General features: G+C 56.5%; 1 protein-coding gene across 1 annotated transcript; it reads right to left on the bottom strand.

The window, feature by feature from the left end:
* Window positions 1–368: 368 nt before the first annotated feature.
* RAB43 (RAB43, member RAS oncogene family) lies at window positions 369–27,903 on the bottom strand. The gene is made up of 3 exons (XM_032648808.1): window positions 27,553–27,903; window positions 6,402–6,585; window positions 369–4,002 (listed from the first exon to the last, which is right to left on the bottom strand). Exons 1-3 carry the CDS (start codon window positions 27,748–27,750, stop codon window positions 3,752–3,754), a joined length of 633 nt encoding a protein of 210 aa, XP_032504699.1. The 5' UTR covers window positions 27,751–27,903; the 3' UTR covers window positions 369–3,751.

The raw sequence follows: 27,903 nt of genomic DNA, 5'->3' as shown, positions 1-27,903 counted from the left end.
TCGCAGGGTTGCTGGGCTGATGCCCCTGGCGTTCACCAAGTAGCACTTCCCAACCTGCCTGCCTCCCCAACACGAAACCAGATGAGGGATCCTGGGGCCCAGAGAGGTGCAGTGACTCGCCCAAGGTATCCCTGGCAGAGATGGGACCCAACCCCAGCTCCTCCCTGCCCCTGAGGCACTGTCTGCTCCTCCGTGCAGAGGTCCCGATGGTCTTAACAGGGCTCTGGGCAACAGACAGGCAGGGGGCAGTGTGTGGGCCTGGAGGCCAGTCGGGGGAGCCGGCCAGGCAGGTGGGACATCTGTGGATCCGTGGGCACTGGAGCCAGCTCTGAGCTCCAAGCCAAGAGAACCAGTCTGGGCGCTGCCGGCTCGTTACAGAAACGTTTAATAGTTTAGGAATGCGTACACTCTGGCTCTGCTAAGTCTCCATAAAGGCAACTTTTCCATGTTTTAAAAAATAGATTCGCTATAAAGATTTATATATTCATAAATAGGCAATGTGAAAAATCCCCAAATGCCATGGCATCCTGGGGCTGAGGCCCTCCCCATCCCAGCCCAGGTGCAGGCTCAGAGGTCTCTGAGGCCCCAGCCTCGGCAGCCCTCCGGGGAGAAGTAACTGCATTCAATGTGAATTAGGAATTTCCTCCAGCTTCACAACCTGCTGGGGCCTGTGTCCTTGAGCTCCACCCCCAACACCCACCCGCCCTCTGGACCAGGCCCACCTCTCTGGCTCAGGAGTCAGGATCCCTGTCCCTTGCCTGTCCCCCTCCCGGGAGTATAAAACACCAGCCTTCCTCTGGTCCTTCAGCCCAGGCCACAGACCGCCCTCCTCCGCCCGATGGCTGGGACACTTCCTGGCCCTCCTGCCGGGCTTCCTCTCCTGGCCCCTGACCCCTGACCTCACCTGCTCCTGTTCTTGGGTAACTTATAAACAAAGGAAGAGGCCCTGGGAGAGGGAAGAGGCGGGGCCGTGCTGTCTTACACACTTCCCCGTTGTCCCTTGGCCAAGTCCATCCGTCCGGGCCCATCTGACAGAGGACTTGGGCCCAGAGAGGTAGTGAGGCCCCTACCTGCCAGGACACCCCAGAGCAGGCAGCCAGCAGCGCACCCAGGGAGGCCCTGAGCGCTAGCATTTGGCTCTGAGACGGAGGACGGGAAGCCTCCGTAGGAAATGGCTTCGGCCCAGGACGGGAACCCCGCAGGCCAAGGGTGGGTAGGGAAGGAATGCATTCTTGCCAGGGGGTACGATGAGCAAAGGACCAGCTGGTCATCTGTGGGATTCTAAATGGCACGTATTCAAGGGCAGGGTCGGTAAGGGGGGCAGGGCAGGAAGGGGTCTGCCTGGACAGAAGCTGCTCCTGTGGGCAAGACGGTGCAGGGGAGAAGGAACGGAGCTGTGTGAGGCCTTGGACACCTGCGTGAGGATGGACATCCCGAGAGCCCGGGGGCGACTGGAAGGTGTCAGGATGGGGGAGGGACCTTTCATAGCTGCCCCCCTCACAGCAGCAGGATGGTGCCCGGGCTGGTGGAAGCCCAGGCCAAGGAGGTCAGGGAGGCATCCAGGGGAGGGGATGGGGCCCATCTGGGCAGAGGGGCCGGGGGCACGGTTGTAGGGTGGGGGAGAAAGTGGGGAGCCCGAAATGACCCCTGAGTTCTAGGCTACAGCCCTGGAGCGAGGCTGCTCCGTGCGGAGGATGGGTGGCAGCAGACCCACCGGGCCCTGGGATTGTGAAAGGAGAGAGTGAAGTGCTGCTTCCTTGGTTCTGGCTGAGGAAGGGCCACCGTGAGGCCACCTCCCCTGTGCAGGATTCCGGGCACAGGAGTAGGGGGATGGCTCACAGCCCAAGGTGGCAGGTGAGCCCCTGTCACCGGTGTTTCCTGTACCTGTGCACCCTGGATGCGGACTGCCGGGTGCTGCCGGCAGCCCGGCAGGGCTCCTTCTGGAGGAGGTGAGCGGGGGGCCTCCCTCCTTCCCTAAGCCCTGTGAGGCAGCCCTGGGCCCGGGGTCAGTACCTGTGCTCGCTGGAACTGGGGCGCAGTCCCGGCCGCTGCTCCTTGCATACACCCCACCCCCCAGAGCAGCAGGTCTGTGCAAGGTGGTCTTTGTGAGACTTCTCTCCCAGCTGGGCCTGGACTGAACACCCAGCTCTGCCCAAACATCAGCCCCCTGCAGAGAGGTCATGGGGCTGGAGGACCTCTGCCCTTGGCCTGAAGGGGGCCCCTCTCTGGGGAACCCCTCAGTGCAGGTGGAGGGGCTGGGCCCCATCCCATTAGCAGGGACGGGGGAGGGAAGCCAGGCAGCCTTCTTGCTCCCACTTCCCAGCCCACTCGGCCGACAGCGGGCTGACCCCTGCTCAGCAGCTCCTGGCCCCTCCAGGCCAGCGTCCTTCCCCTCCAGGACCAGGCTCAGCCTCCGCGGCTGGAAGGGCCAGCAGCCCTGCCTGACCTGCCTCCTGGGGCTGCCTGGCAAGGTCTGACTTCCTGCTCTGTGTCCAGGCCTGCCTGGGAGGGTTTGACGCAGACCAGGTGCTGGGATGGAAGGCAGGGAGCCCGACTGCAGCTGTGCGGCACCTCTGGGCTCTCAGGGGCCCTGGGCTGTGTCTCCCTGACGTGGCCTCGCCCATGGCTCTGAGAGCAGCCGATTTCCTGGGGCCCCACACTGGGGCGGGGGGCCTGCAGGGCTGAACTGGGCTGATGGGAGCGACTGGGATTGGCCTGGGAAGACCACCTGCTCCCCCAGTCCAGTCCCTGCGCTCCTCTGAGCTGCACCCAGAGAACGGTGCTGCTTCCAAGGGCCCCAGTGACCCTGGTCCCCTGCTGTCTAACCTCAGTGTCCAGCGTATGCAGAGACCATTAGAGTGGGTGGGCCCAGACCCAGGCCTGCCAGGGCCTCGCCTTTTCTGTGCGGGAAACTCTCTAAGCTGGTCTGGGAGCGGCGGGGGAGCTGGCACTCTGAACGTGGCACGAAGGATCTCTGCAAGTCAGGTGGGACAGGCTGGGCTCAGGGGTGCGAGCGTTTACTTATCCCTTAAATGTCCGCACTCCTATCTCATTCCCACTACCCCGCAGCTTCCGAGAGCCAGAGCTAAAGGATTCACTGCTTTTGCAACCTGAGTGGCAAAACTTTGGGCCCCAGGCCAGCAGACGAGCGCTGTGGGCTGTGACCCACCGCTGTTCCGGTGAAAAGGAGAAGCTACACGGAAGTGGGAGAGGGAGGCCCGGCTGAGGCAGGAGCTGGCCTTGAAGGAAGGAGGGAGGTAGGGAAACCCCGGGAAGAAGCTCAGGACTGAGTCCGCTGGGCCGTTGCTCCTGCACAGGAGGCCCTGGAACGCCCTGGGAGGACCCGGAGCTCCGGCCACATCCCTGGAAAGTAACACCCTGCTGCAGCCTCGTGTGAAACGGTCCTAACCAGGGAGCGTGTAGCCCGGGAGGCCCACTCCCAGCCCCTGGGCCAAGGTCCACACCGCTGGGCTCGTGCCAGTCCTGGGACGTGCCGCGTGTGGCGGGGACAGCAGCTGGCTGGCAGGAAGGGCCCCACACCCTACCCTGTGCCAACAGGGCCTCCCGTGGGAGGAATCCTGCTTCTTCCTTCCTGGAGGGCAGTGCTCCCATCAAGCATCCAGGCCACAGGCGGGGTAATTCCAGGCCTTTATCTGGCTGGCACCCTGGAGGCCAGCTCTGGAGGGCTGGTCGAGGAGGCCACAGGGCGGGAGGAGGTGGGGCAGCCCCGCCTGCCTGCCCTGCACCCCGGTCAGCACCCGCAGCCCCAGCTCTCTCCGACGTCCTTGCTGTCCAGCTGGATGTGGTCAGTGCCCTTCTCGCTGAGCAGAGGGCCCCCGTGCCGCATGACCAGCTCCGTGGCCACCCTCACGAAGGCCTCCTCCACGTTGCTCGAGTCCTTGGCCGACGTCTCGATGGCGCACAGGATGTCGTGGTGCTCTGCCAGGCTCTGCGCCTCGGCCAGCGGCACCTCCCTCAGCTCCCTGAGGTCCGACTTGTTCCCTGCGGGGAGGTGGGGCAGTGGTGAGGCCCAGGGCCCAGGTGGGCGCGGCTACAGCTAAAGGCAGCGAGCCGGGAGAGTCTACCTTTAATGCTCTTATTCCATCCTTTAGTCCCTCATCTCATCTCTTCCTTATCTTTGCCAGGGGCTTGTGCATTTTATTGCTTTTTCCTAAGAAATAGAAGCGGGAAGGTTTGGTGAAAAGAACACGGTGCTTAGAGCTGGAAGACGACCTGGGTAGAGACGCCAGCTTCCCGTCACCTGCTGTGTGACGCTCGGGTAACTCACTCCATCTCTGAGTCTCAGCCCCCCATCTACGACACCACCTTCTGCAGAGCAGACATTAAATGACACGGTGGACACAAGCTAGCACCTAGCGGGCACTCCACCAATGCTGAAGTTAAAGAAATCTGGCCTTGCTATTTTTTTCTGGCTAAAATTTTGTCATTTTTCTGATTATTTATGCTCTCATATTTTCCTTTGGAATTTTTAAATTCTCTGTAAGATTGTGGGTTTTGATTATTTTGCTTTTCTGATAATGAGAGCACAGACTACAGCTGCCCCTGAGAGCACACCTTTCCTTCTCCCATGAGGTGTGAGATGTCTCGTTATGTTTTAAATAATCTGGTCACTTGCTCCTTGGTCCAATTTCTACAAGAATTTTTTTTAAGTCTCTAAGCGATTGACTTTTATAATCTGATTATAGGGACAAAAAAATAGATAAGCATCTGTGAAGATCTAGGGACTTCCCTGGCGGTCTAGTGGTTATGGCTTGTTGTTTTCACTGCCAGGGCCCAGGTTCAGTCCCGCGTCGGGGATCTAAGATCCCACAAGCCACGCAGAATGGCCAAAAAAAGAGAAAAAAAAAAATCTACAATTTCTTCGGTAACCTTAAACAATGCAGCAACCAATTTCAATGTTTGGAACTTATGTGGATCCTGATTTCCACAAACTGAAAAGAAAACCACATGTGATATTTATGAGCAATTATAAATCTGACCACAGATCAGCTAAGTTGATTGTATTAGGAGATGTCAGTACGTTTTAAATGTGAAAAGCGTACTGTTATTATATATTTTTTAAGTGTTTGTATCTTTTATAGACTCATGCTGGAACATTTGCAAATGAAATCATTTGGTGTTGGGATTTGCCTCAAAATAATATGAGGTCGGGGGAGGGGCCGAGGGCTGAAATGACCGTGGACAGGACTTGCCGGCTCTGCTGAATCTGGGGTTTGTTACGCTATTCCTTTTACGTCCTTGTACAGAGTGCTCTATGATAGAATGCTTTATTTTAAAAGTCCTGGATTGGGACTTCCCTGGCGGTCCAGTGGTTAGGGCTTTGCGCTTCCACTGCAGGGGCCCCGGTTCGATCCCTGGTCGGGGAACTAAGATCCTGCAAGCCGAGCGGCGTGGCCAAAATAATAAAAAACTAAAAAAAAAAAAGTCCTGGATGAAAGGGGAGCATCAGGCCACGTAGGGAGGACTCCCTTCCTGCCCGGGGAGTCCAGTCCGCCTAGAGCACCCACACCCCAGTCCAGGCCCATCTGCACTCGCTCACCTTAGAGGAATCAGCCTGTTGGGACGAGCACCCCAGGGACCACACACATGGTCCAAAGCTTCTTGAATCCAGGCCCGAGAAGTTTATGCAGGAGGAAAAGGTAAAATGGAGGTCACGGCACCCCCTGCAGCGTCGGTTCTCAAAGTGGGATCACTGTGTCACCCGGGAACTTGTTAGAAATGCACACGCGTGGGCCCACCCAGTGCTTCCGAGTGAGGTGCTCTGCGGGTGGTGCCGGCGTCTGCCCTCCACCAAGACTTCAGAGTGGCTGGGAGGAGCGTGGACGCCTGAGAAGCACCCCCTGCAGGGTGGCCGACAGAGCAGGCCACTGAATCACGATCGGCCACGTTTACATGCTCACAGGCTATGTGCACGGGATAAATGACTTCACTTTTCTGACCCTCGGCCCCGTCCCTGACACATGAGGAGCAGGCAGGGTTATGAGAACACACATGATGAAGACCGAACTAGCCTGGGCCAAGGTGCGGCCACGTGGAGACGGCTTCCTGGCCTGCGTCGTCTCATTTCCACTTTGACTGTAACTTTACAAGTGATTAGCAGGATCCGAAGTTTCTTTTTTTTTTTGGCCGCGCCTCGTGGCACGTGGGATCTTAGTCCCCTGAGCAGGGATCGAACCCGTGCCCCCTGCAGTGGAAGCTCAGAGTCTTAACCACCGGACCAACAGCGAAGTCCCCGAATTTTCTAGATCATGGTCCTGGCTCCGCTCCTACCTGGCCAAGCTCAGCCCTCTCTGTGCTCTGTTTGCCCTTTGTTTAGAAAGGAGAGAGAGACTCAGACAGACAGACAGACAGACGGGCGGACCGCAGGGGCCCCCGCTCACCGATGAGCAGCTGCACGATGTTGGAGCCCGCGTACTTCCTCACGTCCTCGATCCAGTGAGGCACCGACAGGAAGGAGCTCCTCTTGGTGATGTCGTATGCCAGGATGGCCCCGTTGGCGCTGCGGTAGTAGCTCTGGGTGATGGTGCGGAAGCGCTCCTGGCCAGCCGTGTCCCAGATCTGCAGCTAAAGGAACAGGGGTCCCGTGAACCCGGGGGTGCAGCCGAGCACAGGGGACGGGGAGGCCGAGCCCCCAGACCCACCCCCAAAGTGCTGCTTCTGGGGGCAGGCCACCGGCCACAGCTCGGCAGGCCCCACGTAGGAGGGGCCCGAAGGTGGACAGAGCGGAGGGGCCTTCTGAGCCCTTGGAAGGCAACTCAGCGGCCTGAGCAGGACGGGGGGAGCAACGTGGAGGCGGGCAGCCCCGTTTCCACCTCCAGAGTCCCAAGACAAGGGGGTGGGTTCTGCACCGTGGCGGGAAGCACACTGGACCCCGAATCCTCTCTGCCCTGGACACCAGGCTCGCTGCTGACGCCGTGTCTACTGCCTGCCCCTCTGGGCCGTGAGTGCCCGCTGCCCCCACCGTCGGGAGGCCCCCAGCGCTCGGGCTCTCTGTTCTGCCTCAGCGGCGCCAGGGAAGATGCTCACGCTGGGCAGGGACGGCCCGGGGAGGCTCCTCTCAGGCGGCCTCTGCCATCAGCTGGCGCAGCCTGCTAACCCTAACCCCGGTCCCAACCTTCCTCCCGCCCAGGTCCTCACTTCACCAGCACCCATCAGGGCCGCTGCCAGGCCTGCCTGGATGGGCGCCCGGCGGGGCGGGAGCATCCCTGGCTTCCAGCAGCAGCAGCACGATGGCGGCAGAGACCCCAGGTAGGGCGGCAGAAGCTGGGCCAGGGGCCAACCTGGATGGTCACTGTGCCCGGGCCAGGAGGCTGAGCCGCGGAGGGCACCAGAATGGGCGGGTCCAGGGCTCTCAGCGGCTCAGGGCCTGCCTTCTCTGCTCCGCAGACCACAGGTCCTCGGGGCCCTGAAGATGACATCCTGAGCCGCAGGCCATCCACCCTCCTCCACTGGCACAAGCGCTCTGGGTGCCTCTCTATCCCGTTCTCAAGGGGCGTCCAGGGTGGGGACAGACCCAGAGGCCTCAGACAGTTCCTGCGGGCAGGGCTTCTGGCCCTGGCACTGTGGAGGTGACCACCTCTTCCTGGGCCTCACAAGAGGGGTCCACCGGTTGATACGCTCTGAGCCACGACTCGCCAAACCAAACCCCCGGCCTGAGACGTCCCATTTGCTCTGCAGGGTGAGAGGCTCCAGGAAGCAGGCCCCGGGGCACAGCTCACGCAGGGGTGACGTGAAAGGCGGGACCTCGGCACCACACCAGCCTGGGATCCAGACGACCTAGGACTCCCCTCCGCACCCCAGAGGGGAGCATCAAACACAGAGGCCAAGCAGACACGGGAAAAGGCAACTTGGCGGAAAAAGAAACTAGGCAGAGTTTCTCAAAACAATCTCCAAAATAATCATCAGTGTTTTCAGAGATAAGAAAAGGTCCACGAAATGATAAAAGAACACTCTCATTTTAAGTAGAGGGAACATTCGGAAAGGAAAAACGAGCTCTTGAAAATTAAAAATATAACATAAATGAAAAATGCAACATAAGCGTTGGAAGATAAACTTGAAGAATTTCCAAGTAGGGGGAAAAAATGCAAAGAGATGGAAAAGAGAGAAAAGGAATTGTGGAACCAGCCTAGAAGGTCCACCATCAGGATAGTAAGAGTTTGGGAAAAAAAGAATAGTAAAATCAAAGAAATGCTTCAAGAAAATTCCCCAGAACTGATTGAAAAGGCCCACTAAGTACACAATGGAGGAAAACAGACCCACAGACACTTGGCCGTGGGAACTCCAGAACAGTGAGGAAGAAAGGACCCTAAAAAGTTGCAGGGAAAACAAAAGAGAGAAAGGAAAAACTGGTTTGAAGGCTTCACAGAAAAGATCCATATTGCATTAGACATTCAATGAAACGATGCCTAAAATTACAAGGGAAAATAATTTCCAGCCTAGAATTCTCCACCTAATCACTGAGTCAAGTGCGATGGTTTAACAAAGGCATTTTCAGACATAGGGGCCTCAAAAAATTTACCTTCCTGCCACCCTTTCTAAGGAAGCTGCTGAAATCAACCAACACGAAGGAAATGGGGATCCAGAAAGAGAATTCAACTCAAAAGAGAGGCGAAGGGAAACCCCGGGTGGTAGGGAGATCCCAAGACAGCAGCCAAGCCGCAAGCCAGGACGCGGCCGGTTGGGAGCCTCCAGCTCTGGCAGAGTATTTAGTGGCCTTCGAGACCTCCCTCCTTAAACAACCGGGAGACTGAGAAAAACATGGGAGGCTACTGTTTTCAGAATGTAAACAACACAGCACAAGACCCTAATCCTTGAAAGAAGCAAAACTCATGGAAGGCGCCTCACAATTGCCAGCACTCTACTGGGGACGGTTTTCTGACCACAGGACAGGGGGCTAGACTCCAAGCAGGGCATGGAGCCTGGAGCAGCTAGTGGGACTGGAATGAGGAGCGATTGGGGGGAGGGGCCCTGGTGGGTCCTAGCCCGCGGGCTCCGCGCACAGGGTGAGGCTCCCAGGTTCTAACCAGAGAGCGGCTCCTCTGGGGGTGAGAACACACCAGAGGTGGAGGCTGAACAGTGCTGGGGGATCTTCCAACCCAGCCACGGGGAAGAGGCCTCCTTAGCGCCTTGCGAAGGACCCAGATATGGAGCTGAGACATCAGGAGGGCTGTGCCCTACGAGTGAGGACCACGGCAAGAGGCAGGCCTCCCGACACCTGCCCAAGAAACCCTAAACCAAGCTCTCAGGTTTGGAGGCCGCGTTCTGTCAAGGTGAAAGGCTAGAGAAACACTGTCAGACTTGCATCTCTCTGCCCTAACAGAACGTGAAGACAAGCCACACAGGTTCAAGGTGATCAGTCAGTCACTGAATTGACTACTAGGACATGAATCAGTGCCCTTCCAACACGATGCAGAGTCACTAGCCAGTATCAACCAGTATTTCCAGTATACAATTAAAAACCTGCTAAACATGCAAAAAAAAAAAAAGACAATTTGACCCCAAGAGAGAAAAGCAGTCAATAGAAAATAAGGCCAAAATGGCCCAAGTATTGGATTTAGTAGACAAAGACTTTAAAGCAGTTATTTTAAATATAATCAGAGAATTAAAGGAAAATATGTTCGAAGAACTGGAGCAAAATACCACTCTAAGTGGGCAAATCGGGAATTTCAGTTAGAGAAACGGAAATTATTTCTAAAAACATATTTTAAGAGGGTCAAAATTCTAGCACTGAAAAGTACAGTAAGTGAAGTGGGAAATTCATTTGATGAGCTTAATGGCAGAATGGAGACAGGAAAAAAGAATGAGTGAACTTGAAGAAAAATCAATACCAAGTATTTCATCTTGGATTAAATAAGATCTTAAATCTTAAGATAAGCCTCAATGAATCTCAGAAGGTTGTATTCTTCTGTGAGAAGAATATTCTCTCCTCTAGCCACAGAAAATCTAAAACAGAAATTAAGAACGCTCTGGGAGAGACTTCTTCAAGAAGATGGAACTGAGAGGCAGCAAGACATTGCGGGGACAATTACACAGTATGTGGGGTAGATGGAGAGGGTGAGTGTGCCAGTTAGGGGAGGATCTGGAGCCGAGTTAATGGCAAATACATAGACCCCACGCAGAAACAAGATGATCACGACCACCAGGAAAAACTAGGGAGCACGGGGAATGAAAGACAGTGCTACATGGCTCAGCCGTGAACAGCTCTCACTAACCAGAATGTGTTCATTCAGCCATTTCAACAGCGCTTACTGGACACCTGCTCTACGTTCTAGGTACCAGCGAGAGCAGAGGAAGCAGACACAAATTCCTGGGCTCAAGCTTACGGTCTAGGGCAGGAGACGGGTGCTACCGTAAGATAATAACAAGTAATACGGATATATATTTGTTTATATGTTAATACAGAATATAAATAAAATACTTATCATAAAATAAGTAATCCAATAATCAGTATGCTAGATAGTGATAAGATGGAAAAAACAAGCAGGGGAAGAAGTTATCATGTATGGTGAGGAATGACGTTTTAGATAGGAAGGCCTCATTGAGATAACAGTTGGGTAAAGATCTGAAGAAAGTTAGCCAGCTGTGCAGATGCCTGCGAGACAAGCATTCCAGGGAGAGAGAGAGAGCAAGTGCAAAGGCCCTGAGGCAGAGACATGACTGGTGCACGAAGATCAGTGTGTTGGGAGCAGAGTGAAAGGGGAGAAAGAAACGAGGGATGACCGAGGAATTGGGCCAGATCATGCAGTGCCCTGGAGGCCACAGCAAGAACTTTGTCCTTCACTGTGAGTGAAGGGGAAGCCAGGGAGTTTTGAGCCAATCAAATTTATTTTTCAACAGGATCACTCTGACTACTGTATGGACAACAGATCAAAAGAGAGCAAGGACAGGAAGTTCCCTGGTGATCCAGTAGTTAGGATTCCATGGGTTCACTGCTGAGGGCGCGGGCTCAATCCCTGGTCGGGGAGCTAGGATCTCACAAGCCATGCAGCCAAAAAAAGAGAGGAAGGACGGAAACGGGGAGCCCAGTTAGACGGCTGTGGCCATAATCCAGGTAAAAGACCACAGTCGTAGCAGTGAAGTTAGGGAGAAGTGATCAAATTGGGGCTATGTTTTGCGAATAGAACTGAAAGGAACTTAATGCTGACCTAATCAACATTACCACACACCTCTACTGGGAGGATGCAAAGTGTGTGTGTGTGTGTGTGTGTGTGTGCGCGTGTGTGTGCGTGCACACACGTGCGTGTGTGTGATGGGGGCTAGGGTAGTGCTGAGAGTTAAATCTTCATCTTCCAAAGCAGGAAGTCAATAGATGATGTGTGTACCTGGGGGAGGAGGGGTAGCAACACAAGCAAGAGAAGGCGAAACAGAGAAGAGCCGGAAGTGGTTGCCCCTAGAGGCTGGGGGCAGAGGGGAGTATCCGGAGACCAAGCCTTGTTGAACCATCATACACAAGTGTAACCGATAACAATTAAAAATAAAAACCCAACACAATAGCTACAGATTACGGTATCTGGCTCAACCAACTCGTGAAATCTGGGCAGTAATGGAGGAAATATTTTTGGAAAGTAGGTCCTTCTCATGACTGGAAATACTCTCATCCTATTTCCCCACATCAGAGCCAGGGGAAGAGAAAAGCAGGGTCAGTGCGCGGGCCAGCAGCCTGAGATCCTGAACCAGTCCCGTCACTTCCCACCTTCATGCCTGCAGGCTAAAACCTAATTCACTTTTCATCTGTCAAAAAAGGTGCCGTAGGGTGAATGATAGACTCAGTGCGCTCAGAGCCGAGCGCAGAGAAGGGGCTGGATAAACGCGTCCCCTTAACGGTATTACTGAGCTGGCATCATTTGGGGCTGGCGTTTTTAATACACGCCAAGGAGCTTTAATGCAAAGTGGAACACGTAAAGGGCTCAAAGAAAGGCACACCGGGCTGTGTGCACGGCCACACATTTGTTCATTCAGTACGAACTGAACGTCAGCCATGTCCCAGCCCGGGTTGGAAGGACTGGCAACGTTGCAGGGGGTGAAACAGGAACAGAGTTCCCTTTCCAGTTAAAAGGAGGCAGAGGAGAAGAAGGCCAGTGGGACACTTGCAGAGAGGGGGGACGAGCACCTTGAAGAAAGCAAAGGTAACGGGAGGGCCTCCCCGGATGGCACCTCCCAGGGTGTTCACAGAAGGTGGCCCCTGGGCTGAGGCTCCTGCCAGTCGTGGGGACAGTGTTCAGGCGCAGGGGACAAAGGCCCAGAGGCAGGACAGAGCCTGCCACGCTGGAAACACAGCAAGGGCAGCGTGGCCAGATGGCAGCAAAGCAGCACCCCAGAAGGCGAGGCCATCGGCGGTGCCAGAGCCAGAGCCTGAGGTGGGTGTTACTTCACCATAGTGGGAGACGGCGGCAGATCGTCCGAAGCAGGGGATGTGCATCAGACGCCTCGCATTCCGCTTCGCACGTCTCAGCAGCACCCTGTGCTCCAGCCATTGTCACAGCAACCAGCCTCGCACAGAAACAGCCTTCGAGCCTCCCGGATCCTAGCCCGGGAGGCCCGCTGCAAACCACTGAGCACTCGGGACTCGGGTCCCAGATGAGAGGGACCCGCCAGCCTATGGACTGACACTCAGCCAGTGCAGGGCAGGGGATGCCGGGCCCGATCAAGCCCCACTTGCCCACAGAGGGACCAACATGAGAATGCAGCCTCCACAACCTTTCCTCCCTTCTCTGTTCTAGAAACAGATGAGCTCCGCGCACACTCTTGCCGGGACGTGCCCCGACTTATGTCTGTAAAGCTGCCGGCTGCTGCGTGGAGGACGGTCCTACAGAGGCGGCCCTATGGCTTGGCCCGAATGCCCCCTGTGTGCCAAGAGCTGGGTGAAGCCAGGCTGGGAGCGGCCCCGCTTTCCAGGCAGCCAAGCACAGCTCCTCCACCAGGCAGGGCCCCGGGGAGGCTGGTGAGAAGGTTAATGAGGCTTAGACACCTGAGCTACCGGAGACCCAGGCGAGCAGAGCAGCATCGTCCTGAGCCATCTCCTGGGCAGCACAGGCCCGGGCTCTGCCTTAGAAACCAGAGCAGGGACTTCCCTGGTGGCGCAGTGGTTAGGAGTCCGCCTGCCATTGCAGGGGACACGGGTTCGACCCCTGGTCCGGGAAGATCCCACAGGCCGTGGAGCAACTAGGCCCCGTGCACCACAACTACTCAGCCAAAAACTTAAAAAAAAAAAAAAGAAAATTAGAAACCAGAGCAGAAGTGCCGCGTGGACGCAGTGGGGACCTGTGCAGGGGTAGTGCGGGGACCCGCGGCGGGTGCCGGCCTCACTCGGGGTCTCACGGGGCTGTGGGCAGAGACCGTGAGCCCCACGTCACACAGGAGAAAGCCGGCTCTGGAGGTGCAGTGATTGGCCGAGGAAGGCATCTTGACATCGTGCTGGGTCCGAGCCCATCTGCCTGCCTGCTCCCCGGCACAGACCTCGGCAGCAGCCCAGCGCCCAGGAAATCACGGGTGTGGAGGCTCCTCTGCTCTGCGTTTCCCGCTCCTTCACACGCATCACAGCCAAGCCGGCGCCAGGCTCCCTGCGGACGGCCTCCACCCGCCCAGCGCCCGGCCCACGCCCCGCACAGCAGCCACTGTGGAGCCGCCAGAACCCGGCTGAGATCCTGCAGCCCCTCCGCTCTCCAGCCTCCACCCTCAAGTGCGTCGTCCGAGCCCTCCGCATCGCCTGCAGGCCCCACAGGCCCCGACTTCCTGCCGCCACCCACCCCGCGTGTCCAGCTCCCGGGAGGCCGCATCAAGGCCCCTGCCTGAAACGCTCTTGTCTCAGACCCTCGCCATCCCAGCCCCGCACCCCACGGCCCCGCCTCAGCCTCTGCACCGCCTGGCTGGACACAGGCGTGCCCGCACACTTCTTAAATGTTTACTGTCCCTACCTCACATGGGACTCTTGAGGGCAGGGGCTGTGTCTGGCTGGCTTTCTGCATAAGCCAGGTAGAAGGTGCTCGATGAATACACGGTCCATCGGCTGGACGAGCACCTGCCTGCCAAATTGAAGCCACCACCCCCGCCCACCTCCTTCCCCACCTGGAAGTTCTCCACCTGCACTCACTGGACAGACAAACGGGGGCCTCGTTCACGGATCACACCCGAGCCCCCTCCCCGACGCCCGCCTGCCACCCACCTCCCACCGGGTGCATCGCCAGTTTCTCTGACCTTCCCAGCCAGGCTGTCTCATCTGACAGTTGACTTTAGGGGAAATTCTCTGGGCTGCTGATACCCAGAGTGAAGTCCGGAAGCACCTTTGGGGCACAGAGGGTAGGACTGAGGCCCGACCAGGATGGAAAAGTGCTTCCAGAGCACGGACGCTCGGGAGAGGGCAGCTGCCCCCCTCCAGCTCCGCAGGGGTCAGTCAGGTGAGTTTCAGACATGTGGGGTGGGAATTTCAAGGGGAAGTACGGTATCGAGGTGAGGGACGAGGCTATTTTCCCTTCTAAGCTCCACACCTAACAACTCCCAGTTAACACTGTCCCTCTGGGTCCCCACACCCATGAAGGGTGTTACCATTTTGCCATTATCTCCTTTTCTAGGATAGACTGCATTCCTTGACCTTTTGGTGAACTCCTACCTAACCATCAGGGCCCCAGTTCAAGGTCACCTGGTCAGTGGAGCTTCCCCGATGCACAGGCCTGGGCCCCACACCAAGCAGACTCAGCTTTCTTTTCTTCGTGGTCCACAGCCCTTTACTCTTGCCTCTATGACAGCATACACCACAGAGGATGTCACCTGTCCCAAACTTGGGTGTCTTTGGGGGCCAGGAAGGGAACATAAAATGCAGCAAGGTGACAGAAAAGGATATCCTGCCTAAAGCAAATTCAATAAAAAACAAACCAGCAAATCACCACTGAGCAGGCCAAACGAAACGGTTCACGGTGGGAACTGGCCCAGGGCTGTATGTGCGGGGCTCCTGGTTTGTAACTCTGCCTCTCGCCATCAAGAACGGGCTCTGGGGACTTCCCTGGTGGCGCAGTGGTTAAGAACCCACCTGCCAATGCACGGGACATGGATTCAATCCCTGGTCCGGGAAGATCCCACATGCTGCGGAGCAACTAAGCCTGTGAGCCACAACTACTGAGCCTGTACTGTAGAGCCCGCAAGCCACAACTACTGAAGCCCGTGCGCCACAACTACTGAAGCCCACGCGCCTAGAGCCTGTGCTCCGCAAAAAGAGAAGCCACCGCAATGAGAACCCCATGCACCGCAACGAAGACTAGCCCCCGCTCGCCGCAACTAGAGAAAGCCCCGCGTGCAAAAACGAAGACCCAACGTAGCCAAAAATTAAAAAACAAATAAAACAAAAAACGGGCTCTGGTGGGGACAGACCCCATCTCATTCCTTTGCAACCTGGCGCAGAGCAGGCGTCTGACCAGGAAGGAAGCCCTCTGAGGGCAGGTCCTGCGGTCAGGCCAGTGGGAGCGAGATGAGGCTGGCAGGGCAAGGGCTGCTCTCCAGAGAGGGTCCCCATGTGCCCCGGTGGGAAGTCAATTCTGCTTAGTAGGTTAAATAAAGCTAATAAATAAAATCAACTGCACCGTTGGCGATTCAGGTCCCAGAACCTTTGTCCAGCACCATCCCTCCCGATGGAAACAGAAGAGGATTTTATCTGAACAGCCTTTCTCCCACAGGATGAGGCCGGCAGTGGGAAGTTCCTTGCTTCTTCATAGCAGAAAGGGACTTTGGAAAAATTAGTTCTCAAGACAAAACTCCCAAAACTGGTTGGAGAGACCCAAATACGAGCCCCCATGCTGCTGTTCATCGTGTCTCGGAATGTGGGGAGTCTGAACCAGGAGGTGGTCTGCAAGCTACTCCCCGGCCAGCCGCTGTCACTTCTGCCTCAGTCCTCAGGGAAGAGCTCAGCCCCGGGCTTGAAAACAAGCCGCGGCGGAGAGGCAGGTGCACTGCCAGAAGCGACGGTAAGACCCTGCAAAACCTCCAATGTGTTAGCGGGTGAGACAGGCCGGAGGGGATGGAGCCTAAGTGAGGAGAACCGGGGCAGCAACACCGGACGGGGGCGGGGGGTGGGGGGGTGGGGGGGGTGGGTGCGGACCTGACACAGACGCGCCTCCCAGCGGCTGACAAGGGCTGCGGACAGATTCCTGGGCCCAGGTTCCTCCCGCCCCCGAAACATGACTGCTCAGGATCCCAGCGTCAGAGGCAACTTTCTGTGTCCCTTGTCACCATGCAGCTCTCCCTGTAGAGCCACCACCACTGGAAGAAGGGAGGCGGGACCCGTGGTTCCCCGCCCTGCTCCACCAGCCAGGGGACCAAGGGTGATCAGATGGCTTCCTGGCATCTGTGTTTCACCTCCAGCATCTTGCGAACAGTGGTGGGAACCCGGGTGATGAAGGTGACAGACGCGCTGTGAGCCCCTCCAGGCTGACTGTGCCGGAGCTCCCTGTCTCGGTACATTCCATCCTCAGGCAGCCCTGCAGGTGCATCTCAGAGCCTTTTACAAGACGGGTCCCAGGGCACAGGAAAGGAGAGCTCAGTCTAACTCCGAAACCTGTGCCCTTCGCTGTGTGCACGGCTCCTCCACAGACCATGTCCTGTGCTTTTTTTCATGAAACCCCCTCCTCCTGCAGGAATCAGTCAGCCTGTCCTTCAGTCCTGGTGGGAAGAAAGGCCCAGCCTCCGCCCATGGGGGATGTGGGCAGCCTGAGCTCCCGGTACAGCGAGAAGGGCCTGGGAAGCCGGCGGCCCTGTGCTGGCGACCAAGGTGGGACTCACAGGTGGCCTCTTACCTGCTTGTAGCCCCTTCAGGCACAATGGGGTACATGGGGACGAAACCCAGGCAGGACGTCAGGCAGCAATCTGTGCCCCCCAGGGAGGTCAAGAGCAGGGGCCGCAGCACCCGGACCAGGACTTGCGGCTGGGCCGCCACCCAGCATCAGACAAAGCCAACCCATTCGCTCCTTGGCCCAGAGCATACCTTCCAGCATGACAGGAAGGCGGCTCCCACGCCCCACGGGGTCCCACTTCCCCTGATTGGATGAACACCAGGCCCTCTCCCGCTTCCGGGGCCACACATGAACACAGCCCTGGAGCACAGCCCCTGTCTTTCCTCACTGGGAACTGTCCTCCTTCAACGCCCAGCTCCAAGCCCGGGAAGAGGACTGCGCATCGTCTGTGTCCTGGGCACCAGGCAAGCAGCCCCGTGACAGCATGGCACCCAAGCAGGAACACTCCGAATTTCAGATATCTGGTCCTGCTATGGCCACAGTAAACACACGTGTGCTTGTAAGGCCGCATGATTCGGTTCCTGGTTTGGCAGTTCAGTCCCTGCAGCAGCAGTATGGACGGCACTCATGCTCCTTAGGTGCTTGCACATCTGTCCCCCAAGCCAGACATGAGCTCCGAGGCACAGGGACACATCTCACGTGTCTTCCTTTTGTAGGTACTCAGAACAGCACCTGGAAGGGAGGAGGTACTCACAGAACAAACCCTGAACCCACTGACGTGCAGTTTCTGTCCTGGGTGTCACATGGAAACTTCCAGCCAACAACCACAGTTAAGCTCGACAGAGCACCTTCTAAGTTTCAGGTGTTTTTCCCTTTTCATCTAACTTAACTTGTCTGTTGCTCCAGACAGAAGAGCCCAGCTCAAGGCCCTGGCTCTTAAATGATAACCCAAGAAACAAAGGAAAATGGAGCAAAAAGGAATCTTTAACAATAAATGTGAGTGGAGATCAAACTCGGCCTCACCTCCAGCGGGGGACCTTCATCACGTCCCACCTGCCATGGGGCAGTGTGGGTGCAAACATTACCCGTGAGTCATTCTCGCCAAAACCCTTCCACCCGAGTGTCTCTGAACCTCTAAACTCAACCCCCAGCTTACAGAAAATTCAAAGGGTAGAGGAACAAGGGAAAAGACACCACGAGGGAAACGGGAGACAAATCCAGAAAGCGACTCTTAAAAAACATGAGTCATCAAAACAGAAGTGAGGCATCGTTCTGGTCTAAACCCACACTGGACTCCAGCTCAAGGGAGAAAACTCTATAAAAGACATTTTGGAGGAAGTTGGGGAAACTTAAAAATGGACTAAGTAGATGCTTATAGAAACAATGATCTGTTTAGGTATGATAACACACTGTGCTTATTCTTAAAAGGCTGTATGTCGAGGTATCCAGGGGTGGGGTATCATGCCATCTGCAACTTACTTTCAAATAAAAAAATTTATATTACACATACAAAAAGATAAGGCAAATGCAGCAAAACACAAGCAATTGTTAAATCTATGTAGAGCATATATGGGGCTCACTATGTTATCCTTCCAACTTTCCTGTATTTTTAAACTTTTTCATAGTGAAAAATTGGGAAAAATAGAAGTGTTAATAATATCCTGAGAATGAAAATATTGCTGATAGGAACAAGTACCAACTGGAGATCTTGGAAATGAAAAACGTTAATTGTCAGAATACAGAAACTAAAAGATGAAATGAACATCGGAATAGAGGCAGCTGAAAAGTAAATCAGGGATCTGGAAGGTGGGGCACGGGCTGCCAGAACACAGCACAGCAGAACACGCTGTCACTACAGAGGCCAGACCCTAAGCCCAGCTCCCGCCCTGCGCAACCTCCAGAGGAGAACAGGGAGAATGACAAGAAGGAATGAATCAATGCAACACAAGCAAATCCCACAGAGCTTCAGGAACACGGGACTTTTCATATTGATTACACCTACTGAGTTCAGAGAGGATGAATGGGAATATCCCATTCACCTGGAGAGAGTGCTTTACTCACCTGCCAGGACACACGGGGAAGGCACAGTGTCAGGGGCCGACGCACAGAACGACACGGTGAGTGTGACTTGGGGGGTGGACGGAGTGCTAGGAAGAAAAACTAAGCAGGGCGAGGAAGGGATGAAAAGTAACTCAGACCTCAAAAACATGACCCAAGGACCCCGCGACAGTGTGTGGTTCCATGGACACGTGTGTCCAGAAGGGGCAGCTCCACAGAGATGGGCTGGGGGAGCGTGGAACAGGCATGACTGCTGATAGCTACCAGGCTCCTGTCTGGGTGATGAAAATATCCTAAAGCAGACCCTGGTGAGTATTCAAAACAACAGGAAAAAACACTGAATTGTACACTTTAAATGGGGGAATTCACAGTATATGAATTATATCTCAATAAAGATTTTTTTAAAAAGGAACTTGGTGGAGTACTACTTTGGACAGGACGGTCAGGTAAGGCTGACTTACGTAAAGCAAAACAATAACGTGTTGATGTACATACACACGTACAGACACACAGAGCAAACTGCCCCAGGCATCCTAGCACACGGGGGCCTTCCATCTCCCCGGCTCTTGCATGGACCCCACTCTGCAAGCTGAGGTTCCGGACCCACCTCCGGCGCAGACATGCCCCTCCGCCTCTCCCCGCCCCCCGTCCCGCCCTCTCCCTCACTCGCTCCTTCATTCGGCCAATACTGGTCAAGAGCTTATTCTGGGGAAAATAACCTGATGCAGACCGCAGAGCTGGAGTTTACATTGAGGTATTTACCTTGTGATTTCAATATTAAGGTTGATTTTTCCCATGTATTTCATCTGTAATGCAAACATGGCAGATACTGACAATTCATAGCTGGCAAACTGAAGTTTATCCTGTGATCCATTTTTTTTCATCATGAAATCATCCACTGTTCGTGTCCCCACTACAGATTTAAAACCCGAGAGTAAAAAACAAGTTCAAAAAAAAAAAAAAAAAACAAGTTCAACCAAAACAATAAAAGTGCTTCACTGAAAAATATAAAGAGTATTTTTAATTTAAAAAAAATCTGATTTTTACACTTCTCAGACATAAAAAAAGGCAGAGGTGGGGACTACCTGGCTTGAAACTACAAGGAACTTTCCTCAAGGAAAATGGAATCCCTCAGTGATGTGGTCCAGCCTCCTCACATGGCGCCCAAGGAAACTGACATGCGGAAGGGAAATGACCCACCGACTGTCCGCCGTGAGGTGGAGGTCACCGCTGCAGGCCTCTGGGATCAGGATGAACCTTGTCGCCCACACATGGCGACTGCCCTCGGGCAAGGCCCGGCCTGACGTGAGCCTGGACTCTGCTTTCACAGTCAGATCTCATCTGGGACCAAAGGCCTCCTGACAGCGTGGCAGGCTCTGCTCCAGTGGCCTCTGACCCTTCTGAGTCATCAGACCCACCCTGTGATCCAACATCCGGAAATACTTATGCAATTTCCCAAGGAGACCACTTTGAGAGGGACAGGTCCTAGCGACACATCTAAGCTCCAGGTTGTCGCCTTTTAAACAACCTGTGTGGAAAGTCACATACCTGGTCTAGGGCTACTCTGACCTCTTCCTGGGGTAGGAGAGGGAGGCCTGCAAGGCCAAGCAGGACAGGTGAGAAGGGAGGGGATGCGTATGTAACCCACGGAGAAGGGCGCTGCTAGTGACTAATGGTCCTGACTCACTACATCCCCAGAGCAGGTTGCAGACGCCTCTACCTACCAGCACTGGCTGCACGTTCAATAAAACAGCATTACGGGGCTTCCCTGGTGGCGCAGTGGTTAAGAATCCACCTGCCAATGCAGGAGACACGGGTTCGAGCCCTGGTCCGGGAAGATCCCACATGCTGCGAGGCAACTAAGCTAGTGCGCCACAACTACTGAGTCTGCGCTCTAGAGCCCGCGAGCCACAACTACTGAAGCCCGCACGCCTAGAGCCCGTGCTCCACAACAAGAGAAGCCACCGCAATGAGAAGCCCACGCACCGCAACAGAGTAGCCCCTGCTCACCGCAACCAGAGAAAGCCCGCGCGCGGCAACGAAGACCCAACACAGCCAAAAATAAATAAATAAATTTATTAAAAAAAAAACCAGCATTACGCAGGCCATTCTAGAAGGCAGGCGCTTTCTTTTGTTCACACTGGCCATAAGCACCACTTCTGCCAATTAATCTGAATTAATAAGGATTTGTTTAACAAGCAGACGGCATTAGTATGTTGATGAGACACCGCTAATCAAAATGTTAGAAAACGTAAAATGCAAGTGATACACGACGGCCCAGATTGCACATTTGGTCCCAAACCTTTCCATGCGCGTGTTCATGCACGTGTCTGTGTGTGCGCACACGCAGGCGCACATGAGCTCACACACGTGCGTGTGGCAGCTGGTAGTGGTAGAGGGCGTGAACAGCAATGAGGAAAAGGCGCCACACGAGGAGCTGGCAGGCAAGGTTCTGGTTCAGACCTGCCACACATGGCCTTCATCTCCCCGTCTGTGAAATGGGGTCTCACCGGGTGGCTGCAAGGACCAGGTAGAACAGAGCACGAGAACAGTGGTGAAAACTCAGGAGATGGGGGACTCAGGGAGGGAGGGCTGCCCCCTTACTACTAAGCTTCACGATCCCTCACGCCCAAAGCCTCTCTGCAAGGGCCACACAGGGCTGACAGAAGGAAGGAAAACGCAAACAGGCCGAAACACCAAAGGGATGGAAGCAAAGAAAAAAGGCAGGTGGACGCCGTGAGCTGTGAGAAGGCCCGGTCTGGGCGATGCCACCCCCCTGTGACCCCAGTGGGCTCGCCTTTTCATACACAGCGGCCCTCCACGGCACGGACATGGGGATTCTGCCTTCATTTCATAACTGGGGAAGCAGATCAGTGCACAAGGGCAGCTGGGCAGCCAGGCTGAGAAGCTGAGCCTCCCGAGCCCCAGGCCACCATCTCTCTCTGGGGACCCACGCCCGTGTCAGCTCCCACCTGCTGATGCTCTGCTGTGCGTCAGGTCCTTAAGCTCGGGGTTGACAGGTGAACAGATCAGGAGCGGTGATGCGACGTGCCCCAGGCGGCAAAGCCAAGATTGTGACCTGGGGCCCGAGGCTCTACCACTGGCCCCCTTTCCACCATCTCCCACAGCACGTGCTACCTCGGAACTGGCAGAAACCTCAGGAGGCAGGTTCGTTTTGCCGTGAGGATGATCGTCACCGGCATCAAGAACAGATTTCTTGGGCTTCCCTGGTGGCGCAGTGGTTGAGAGTCCGCCTGCCGATGCAGGGGACGTGGATTCGTGCCCCGGTCCGGGAAGATCCCACGTGCCGCGGAGCGGCTGGGCCCTTGGCCCATGGCCGCTGAGCCTGCGCGTCCGGGGCCTGTGCTCCACAACAACAACAAAAAAAAGAAGCACTTTCGGACCAGGAGAGCAATGGAGCGCAAGGTCCCGCAACGTGGAGCCCGGGCCCCAGGGCAGAGACTGAGCTCTGTGTGGGAGGACCCTGGCTGCCTTCCCAGCATGGGGACAGTGACCCCGACAGAAGGCCGAATAAAGGGGCGCAGCTGTTCAGGGCCGACCCATGTGCGCGTCCCCTGTGAGGTGCACAGACCAGTTTACATAACAGGCCTTTGTGTCGTCCCAGATAAGGGTGGGTGAGCAGAACTCGGATGCGTTCAGGATTTAGAACCGGCTGAGATTTCCCCGGGGATGGTGAGGTGGGGAGGGGCAGGTTAAGAAATAATCCTAATAATAATCCCTAGGGAGGAAAATGCTAACAACAGCAACAATCACATAATCTCTTATGTTTGTAATTCTTTGGTTCTATTCACAATAGCACTTTCAAGATACACGAGAGATGGGTCGCATTGTCTGCCTTCTCTTACAGGGCGTCAGAAATGGAAAGGCGCGTGGTTGGTTTTTTTTACGGTACGCCCTTTTATGTCTTTGAAATTTTGAAATTCTGAACCATGTGGATGAATTATCCAAAAACATACAAGGGGAATTTTTAACTATTTTGAGCATGTCCATAGCCGTCCAACAACCCTGAGAAGTAGGCAGAGCAAAGATCATTCGTTCCATTTCAAAAAGGACGAAGCCCGCGGCTCCAAGAAGGGACAAGGAATTGGCCAGGGCTAGGATGAGGTTGCAGCAGACCTTTGGACACCTAGTCCAGGGTTCTCCTGCAGAGACATCACCGCTGAGAGGCCAGCAGCTCCCAGAGTTGCCCCCAGCTTCAGCCTGCACAGCTAGAGCCCAGTGAACTCACACAGGGCCGCCAGGGGGCCCACGCCACGGCCAGAGCCTTCCCACCAGCAGGGCTGCTATGGGAGCTGCCCAGGGCTGCCTGATGCTCTGTTAGCTGACAGCACCCTGAAACTCCTTGGGGTTTCCACCCTCATTCCTGAAAATCTAGAAGATGCCCAACTCCATACGCTTCTCTCCAAGTGCGGTGACCACAGTTGTCTTTTCGCTAGTCATTAACGTGCAGATCTCAGGGTCATCGTTACGAACTGAGAGGGACTCAGAAGGGTAGTCAAGTGTAAAAATAGGCGCTGCAACTAGGAGCCAGGGAGACCCTGTGTTCAAAGCCTGGTTTTGCCACTGACTTGTGTGGGGCCTTGGGCGTGTCGGTCACTTCCTTTATTGTGGCCTCAGCTTCCTCCCTATAAATAAAAATCAATGAACACACAGGTAGTGAGCACCGTGTGTCTGACACTATTGTAGGTGTGGGGATTCACAGGTACGCAAGGCGGTGTCCACTTTCAAGGAGCGGAAACTGTACGGGAGAGAACCACAAACAAGGGAATGTCAAGTCCTCGTAAATGCTATGAACCTACCCCATAATGGGACGGAGGGGCTGGGAGGTCAGGGAAGGCCTCTCTGAAGAGGTGACCTGTGCAGTGACAGCCGAATGATGAAGCAGCTGTTACATGGGGATCTGGGGGTGGAATGTGGCAGGCAGGGCAGCAGATGCAAAGGGCCTGAGGCAGGCATGTTGGAAGGACAGAAAGGGCCAGTGAGGCTGGGGACTGAGTGTGGGGCAGGGGCAGGGAGATGAAGTGGCCGAGGCAGACAGGAGCCCAGCTCTCCAGGTCAGCTGTTGGGATGTCATTCTGGTCGCAAGAGGAAGTGACTATAGAAATAAAGGGATTTAATTCAATCTGTGATGTTCCCCACTTTTAATTTTTTTAGCAGCAGAACTCTTCAAAGACATGCGGAACCTCAATATAAAACTGGATAAAAGTAAGCTAGTTAAGGCCCTTCTGACCCTGCGGTCTCTCGGCCTCCCCGCTTCAGTCCGCAGCTCCCCAAGCACAGAGCAGCTGGAAAAGCACTAGGTGACCTCTCTCTGAGGTTCCTCAAGAGCTAACAAGAGCCAGCAAGCACAGGACAGGTGGCTTTGAGATCCTGCTGGATGCTTTGCTGGACCCCGGACAGGCCTGGGAAGGTTTTAAACTAAATCCCTGATGTGAACATGCTTTCTGCAGAAACAACAAAGACAAACTCTGGTTCCTCAAAGGTTCCAGTTAACAACCACAATGTTGAAACTACAGGGACAGAAAAGAGATCAGTGGTTGCCAGGGCCTGGGGTGAAGGGAGGACGCTGCCACAAAGGGACACAGGAGAACTTTCCGGGCTGATGGAAGGAATCTATACTCTGAATGTGGTGGTGGTGACAGGACTGCAAAGGTTTGTCAAGATTCACAGAACTCGACACCTGAAATGAGGCACATTTACTGTGTGTAAGCTGAACTTCAATAAACTTGATTTTTAAAAAAATCACATTGCTGGAAGACACCCCAGAGATAGTTTATGGGTGAGGAAAAATGACCTGCCCGCGCTGAGTCCTGAGAGCCCAGCACCCAGGGCCAGGGCGGCTGTCCTCTCACCCCACCCACCCAACTGCAATTCACAGCCTCTTCAGTGCCTGGGCCTCAGGATTCTCTGGCTGCAAGATCAAGAAGTAAATACTTGCACAGGCTTTCCCACTCCACGCAATCAGAAGCAGCAGTCTGGTGTAGGGAAAGACCCCAATGCCCTGGAGTCCGAAAAGCTGGAAGAAAACTTGCACGTCTGTCACTTCCCAGCTGTGTGCCTGGGGAAGCCTGCCCCGTGTGAGGTGGGGTGAATCACAGGAACACATCTGTAAAACCGCTGGCACACATCAGACTCTTGAGAGGGGTGGCCACTGTTAACTCTTAGGGGGGTTACCGTGCCTACACTGCTCTCCTGATCCCAGAACCACCCGGCTGCCTCCCAAGTAGAACAATCTGAAGGTGACTAGCAGGAAAAGAAATCCCGAAGTGCCTGCCCTGCATTGCATAACCCATGCTCGGTACACAGTGCATCCAGGGCTCCTGCACAGGTTATCTCGCCAGGTAAACAGGAACACCCAGCCCCTCCTTGACCACCGTCAGCACCGGGAGTGGGGAAAGGGGAGGGAGGGGAAGGGGAGGGGAGGGAGGGGAAGGGGAGGGGAGGGGAGGGGGAGGGGAGGGAGGGGGGAAGGGAGGGGAGGGAGGGGGGAAGGGAGGGGAGGGGGAAGGGAGGAAGGGGGAAGGGAGGGGAGGGGAAGGGGGAGGGGAGGGGAGGGGGAGGGGGAGGGGAGGGGGAAGGGGGAGGGGAGGGGGAAGGGGGAGGGGAGGGGAAAGGGGAGGGGAGGGGGAGGGGAGGGGGAGGGGAGGGGGAGGGGAGGGGAGGGGGGAAGGGAGGGGAGGGAGGGGGGAAGGGAGGGGAGGGGGAAGGGAGGAAGGGGGAAGGGAGGGGAGGGGAAGGGGGAGGGGAGGGGAGGGGGAGGGGGAGGGGAGGGGGAAGGGGGAGGGGAGGGGAGGGGGAGGGGGAGGGGAGGGGGAAGGGGGAGGGGAGGGGGAAGGGGGAGGGGAGGGGAAAGGGGAGGGGAGGGGGAGGGGAGGGGGAGGGGAGGGGGAGGGGGAGGGGAGGGGAGGGGAGGGGAGGGGAGGGGGAGGGGAGGGGGAGGGGAGGGGAGGGGGAGGGGAGGGGAAGGGGAGGGGAGGGGAGGGGGAGGGGAGGGGAGGGGGAGGGGAGGGGAGGGGGAGGGGGAGGGGAGAGGAGGGGGAGGGGAGGGGAGGGGAGGGGGAGGGGGAGGGGAGGGGGAGGGGGAGGGGAGGGGGAGGGGGAGGGGAGAGGAGGGGAAGGGGAGAGGAGGGGAAGGGGAGAGGAGGGGGAAGGGGAGAGGAGGGGGAAGGGGAGAGGAGGGGAAAGGGGAGGGGAAGGGGAAGGGGAAAGGGGAGGGGAAGGGGAAGGGGAAAGGGGAGGGGAAGAGGAGGGGAGGGGGAAGGGGAGGGGGGCAGAGGGGAAGGGAGGGGAGGGGAGCAGGCAGCCCGATTGTTTACGCCTATCCTTCAACTCGCCACCTCCCCGTGGCTGTTGGCAGCGTCTCAGGGCACAGACTTATCCGTGGACCCCATCCCACAGCCTTCCCTCGCCACCTGCTCCAAAGGGTGGTCCCGAATAATGACTCAAAGCTGCCTGCCATACCTTGTTCTTTTTTCCTATCCTAAGGAGACTCAAAACACACAGAAACCCAAAAGACTGTTAAAAAAAAAAGAAAAGAAAAAAAAAGCAACCCTTCTGGCAGGGAGTTTCCGCTTCCCCTGTCACATCAACTCCAAAGGCACCGTGTGCATGGAAAGGCTTTTGGCTGACGTTTTCTCCATGCTGGGTCGGGAGGGAGAAATTATCCCAATTTTGCAGAAATAAAGAGCTAAGCATCCTGCCAAAAGCCAACCGGTAGCAGGCCCACAGCAGCCCAGGGAGGCCCGGCGCCACGGTATCGGGGCTGACGGGACTCAATCACCCGGCTCCACCTGAAAACACGGAGATACCAGGAGATGCCCTGGCCCTGTGCTGCCCCGCCCAGGGCTCTTAGGAGCCGTCCCGGAGTCGGTGGGAACTCAAATCCACCAAAGAGGGGAAAGGATTTCCGTCCGGCGCAGTTCAGTCAAGTTCCCGAGCAAGAACAATGGTCTCTCACTCCGTTCGGGAGAGCTGACACCCAGGTTAAGAAACTGATTCACTAATCACAAATATTAGTTATCTGACCACTGCCAGGACTCTGTGGCAGCCACATCCTGCCGGTTTAGTGCGGAGCCACTGCCAAACCTCGGTCCTCTCCCCCACCTTCCGGGGCCCGTGAAGTTTTCAGTTCCTATCGGGCTGCAGCTGGGGGAGGGGACCCGGGCCGCCCCGGCCGAGTAAAGTTCCACCACCAGGTCCACAAAGAGACTGCAGGGAGGCGTGGCCAGGCCGGAAATTCTGACAAAAAGTTTTGGCCCTCCGGTCCTAGAAGCAACTACTTCCTGGTCCCTCCTAGTCGTGGGGGTGTCCCTTTCTGCCTGGGGTCCCCCCCCGAGGGCCGAGCTGGGGCCTTCGACCGCGGTGGGGCGGGGGTAGGCCTGCCAGGCGCCCCCCGTGCCCGCACCCGAGGCGCTCTGCCGCCAGGCACCGGAGACGCTATTCTGGAGCAAAGTCCCCCGGCGTGTAGCTCGGAGGGCAGGGCCTCTCCTCCGCACTCCCCCCAGCACGCGCACCCCAGCGCCCCGAGGCCCGCGCTCTGCGCCCAGAGGCCGGCCCCAACGCCCAGGCCCAGGCCTGCTCGGACAAGGGGCAAGAGGGGACCCCAGCCCCCAAGGACCAGTCGGGTGCTCGCCGCGGCCCCCGACCCCGACCCCTCCGGGGAGACCCTCCAGGGCCCTGGCCGACCCCTAGCGCCATGGGGCCCGGCTGCACGGCGGCCCCGAGCCGGGCCTCCCACCTTGACCCGCTGGCCCTGGATCTCCAGCGTCTTCATGGTGAAGTCCACGCCGATGGTGCTACCCTGGCGCTCGGAGAAGACGCCTGTCTTGAAGCGCTGCACCACGCACGTCTTGCCCACGCTCGCGTCGCCCACCAGCACCAGCTTGAACAGGAAATCGTACTGCTCGTCCGGGTCCCCCGGGCCCGGCCCCGCCATGGCCGCGGGAGCCCAAGGGCCGGCGCTCCGGACGCTGGGGCGGCCTGGGCTCGCGCAAGCCGCGGGCCGCCTGGCGACGTGGAAGCGCCGCAACACCTGGGGAAGGGGCACCACCGTCCGCCGGCCGCCCCGCCCCGGCCCGCCCGGGCCAGC

The sequence above is a fragment of the Phocoena sinus genome, chromosome 11 (genome assembly GCF_008692025.1).
Source record: "Phocoena sinus isolate mPhoSin1 chromosome 11, mPhoSin1.pri, whole genome shotgun sequence".
Taxonomy (NCBI): domain Eukaryota; kingdom Metazoa; phylum Chordata; class Mammalia; order Artiodactyla; family Phocoenidae; genus Phocoena; species Phocoena sinus.
This window is presented reverse-complemented; position numbering and strand designations above follow the sequence as displayed.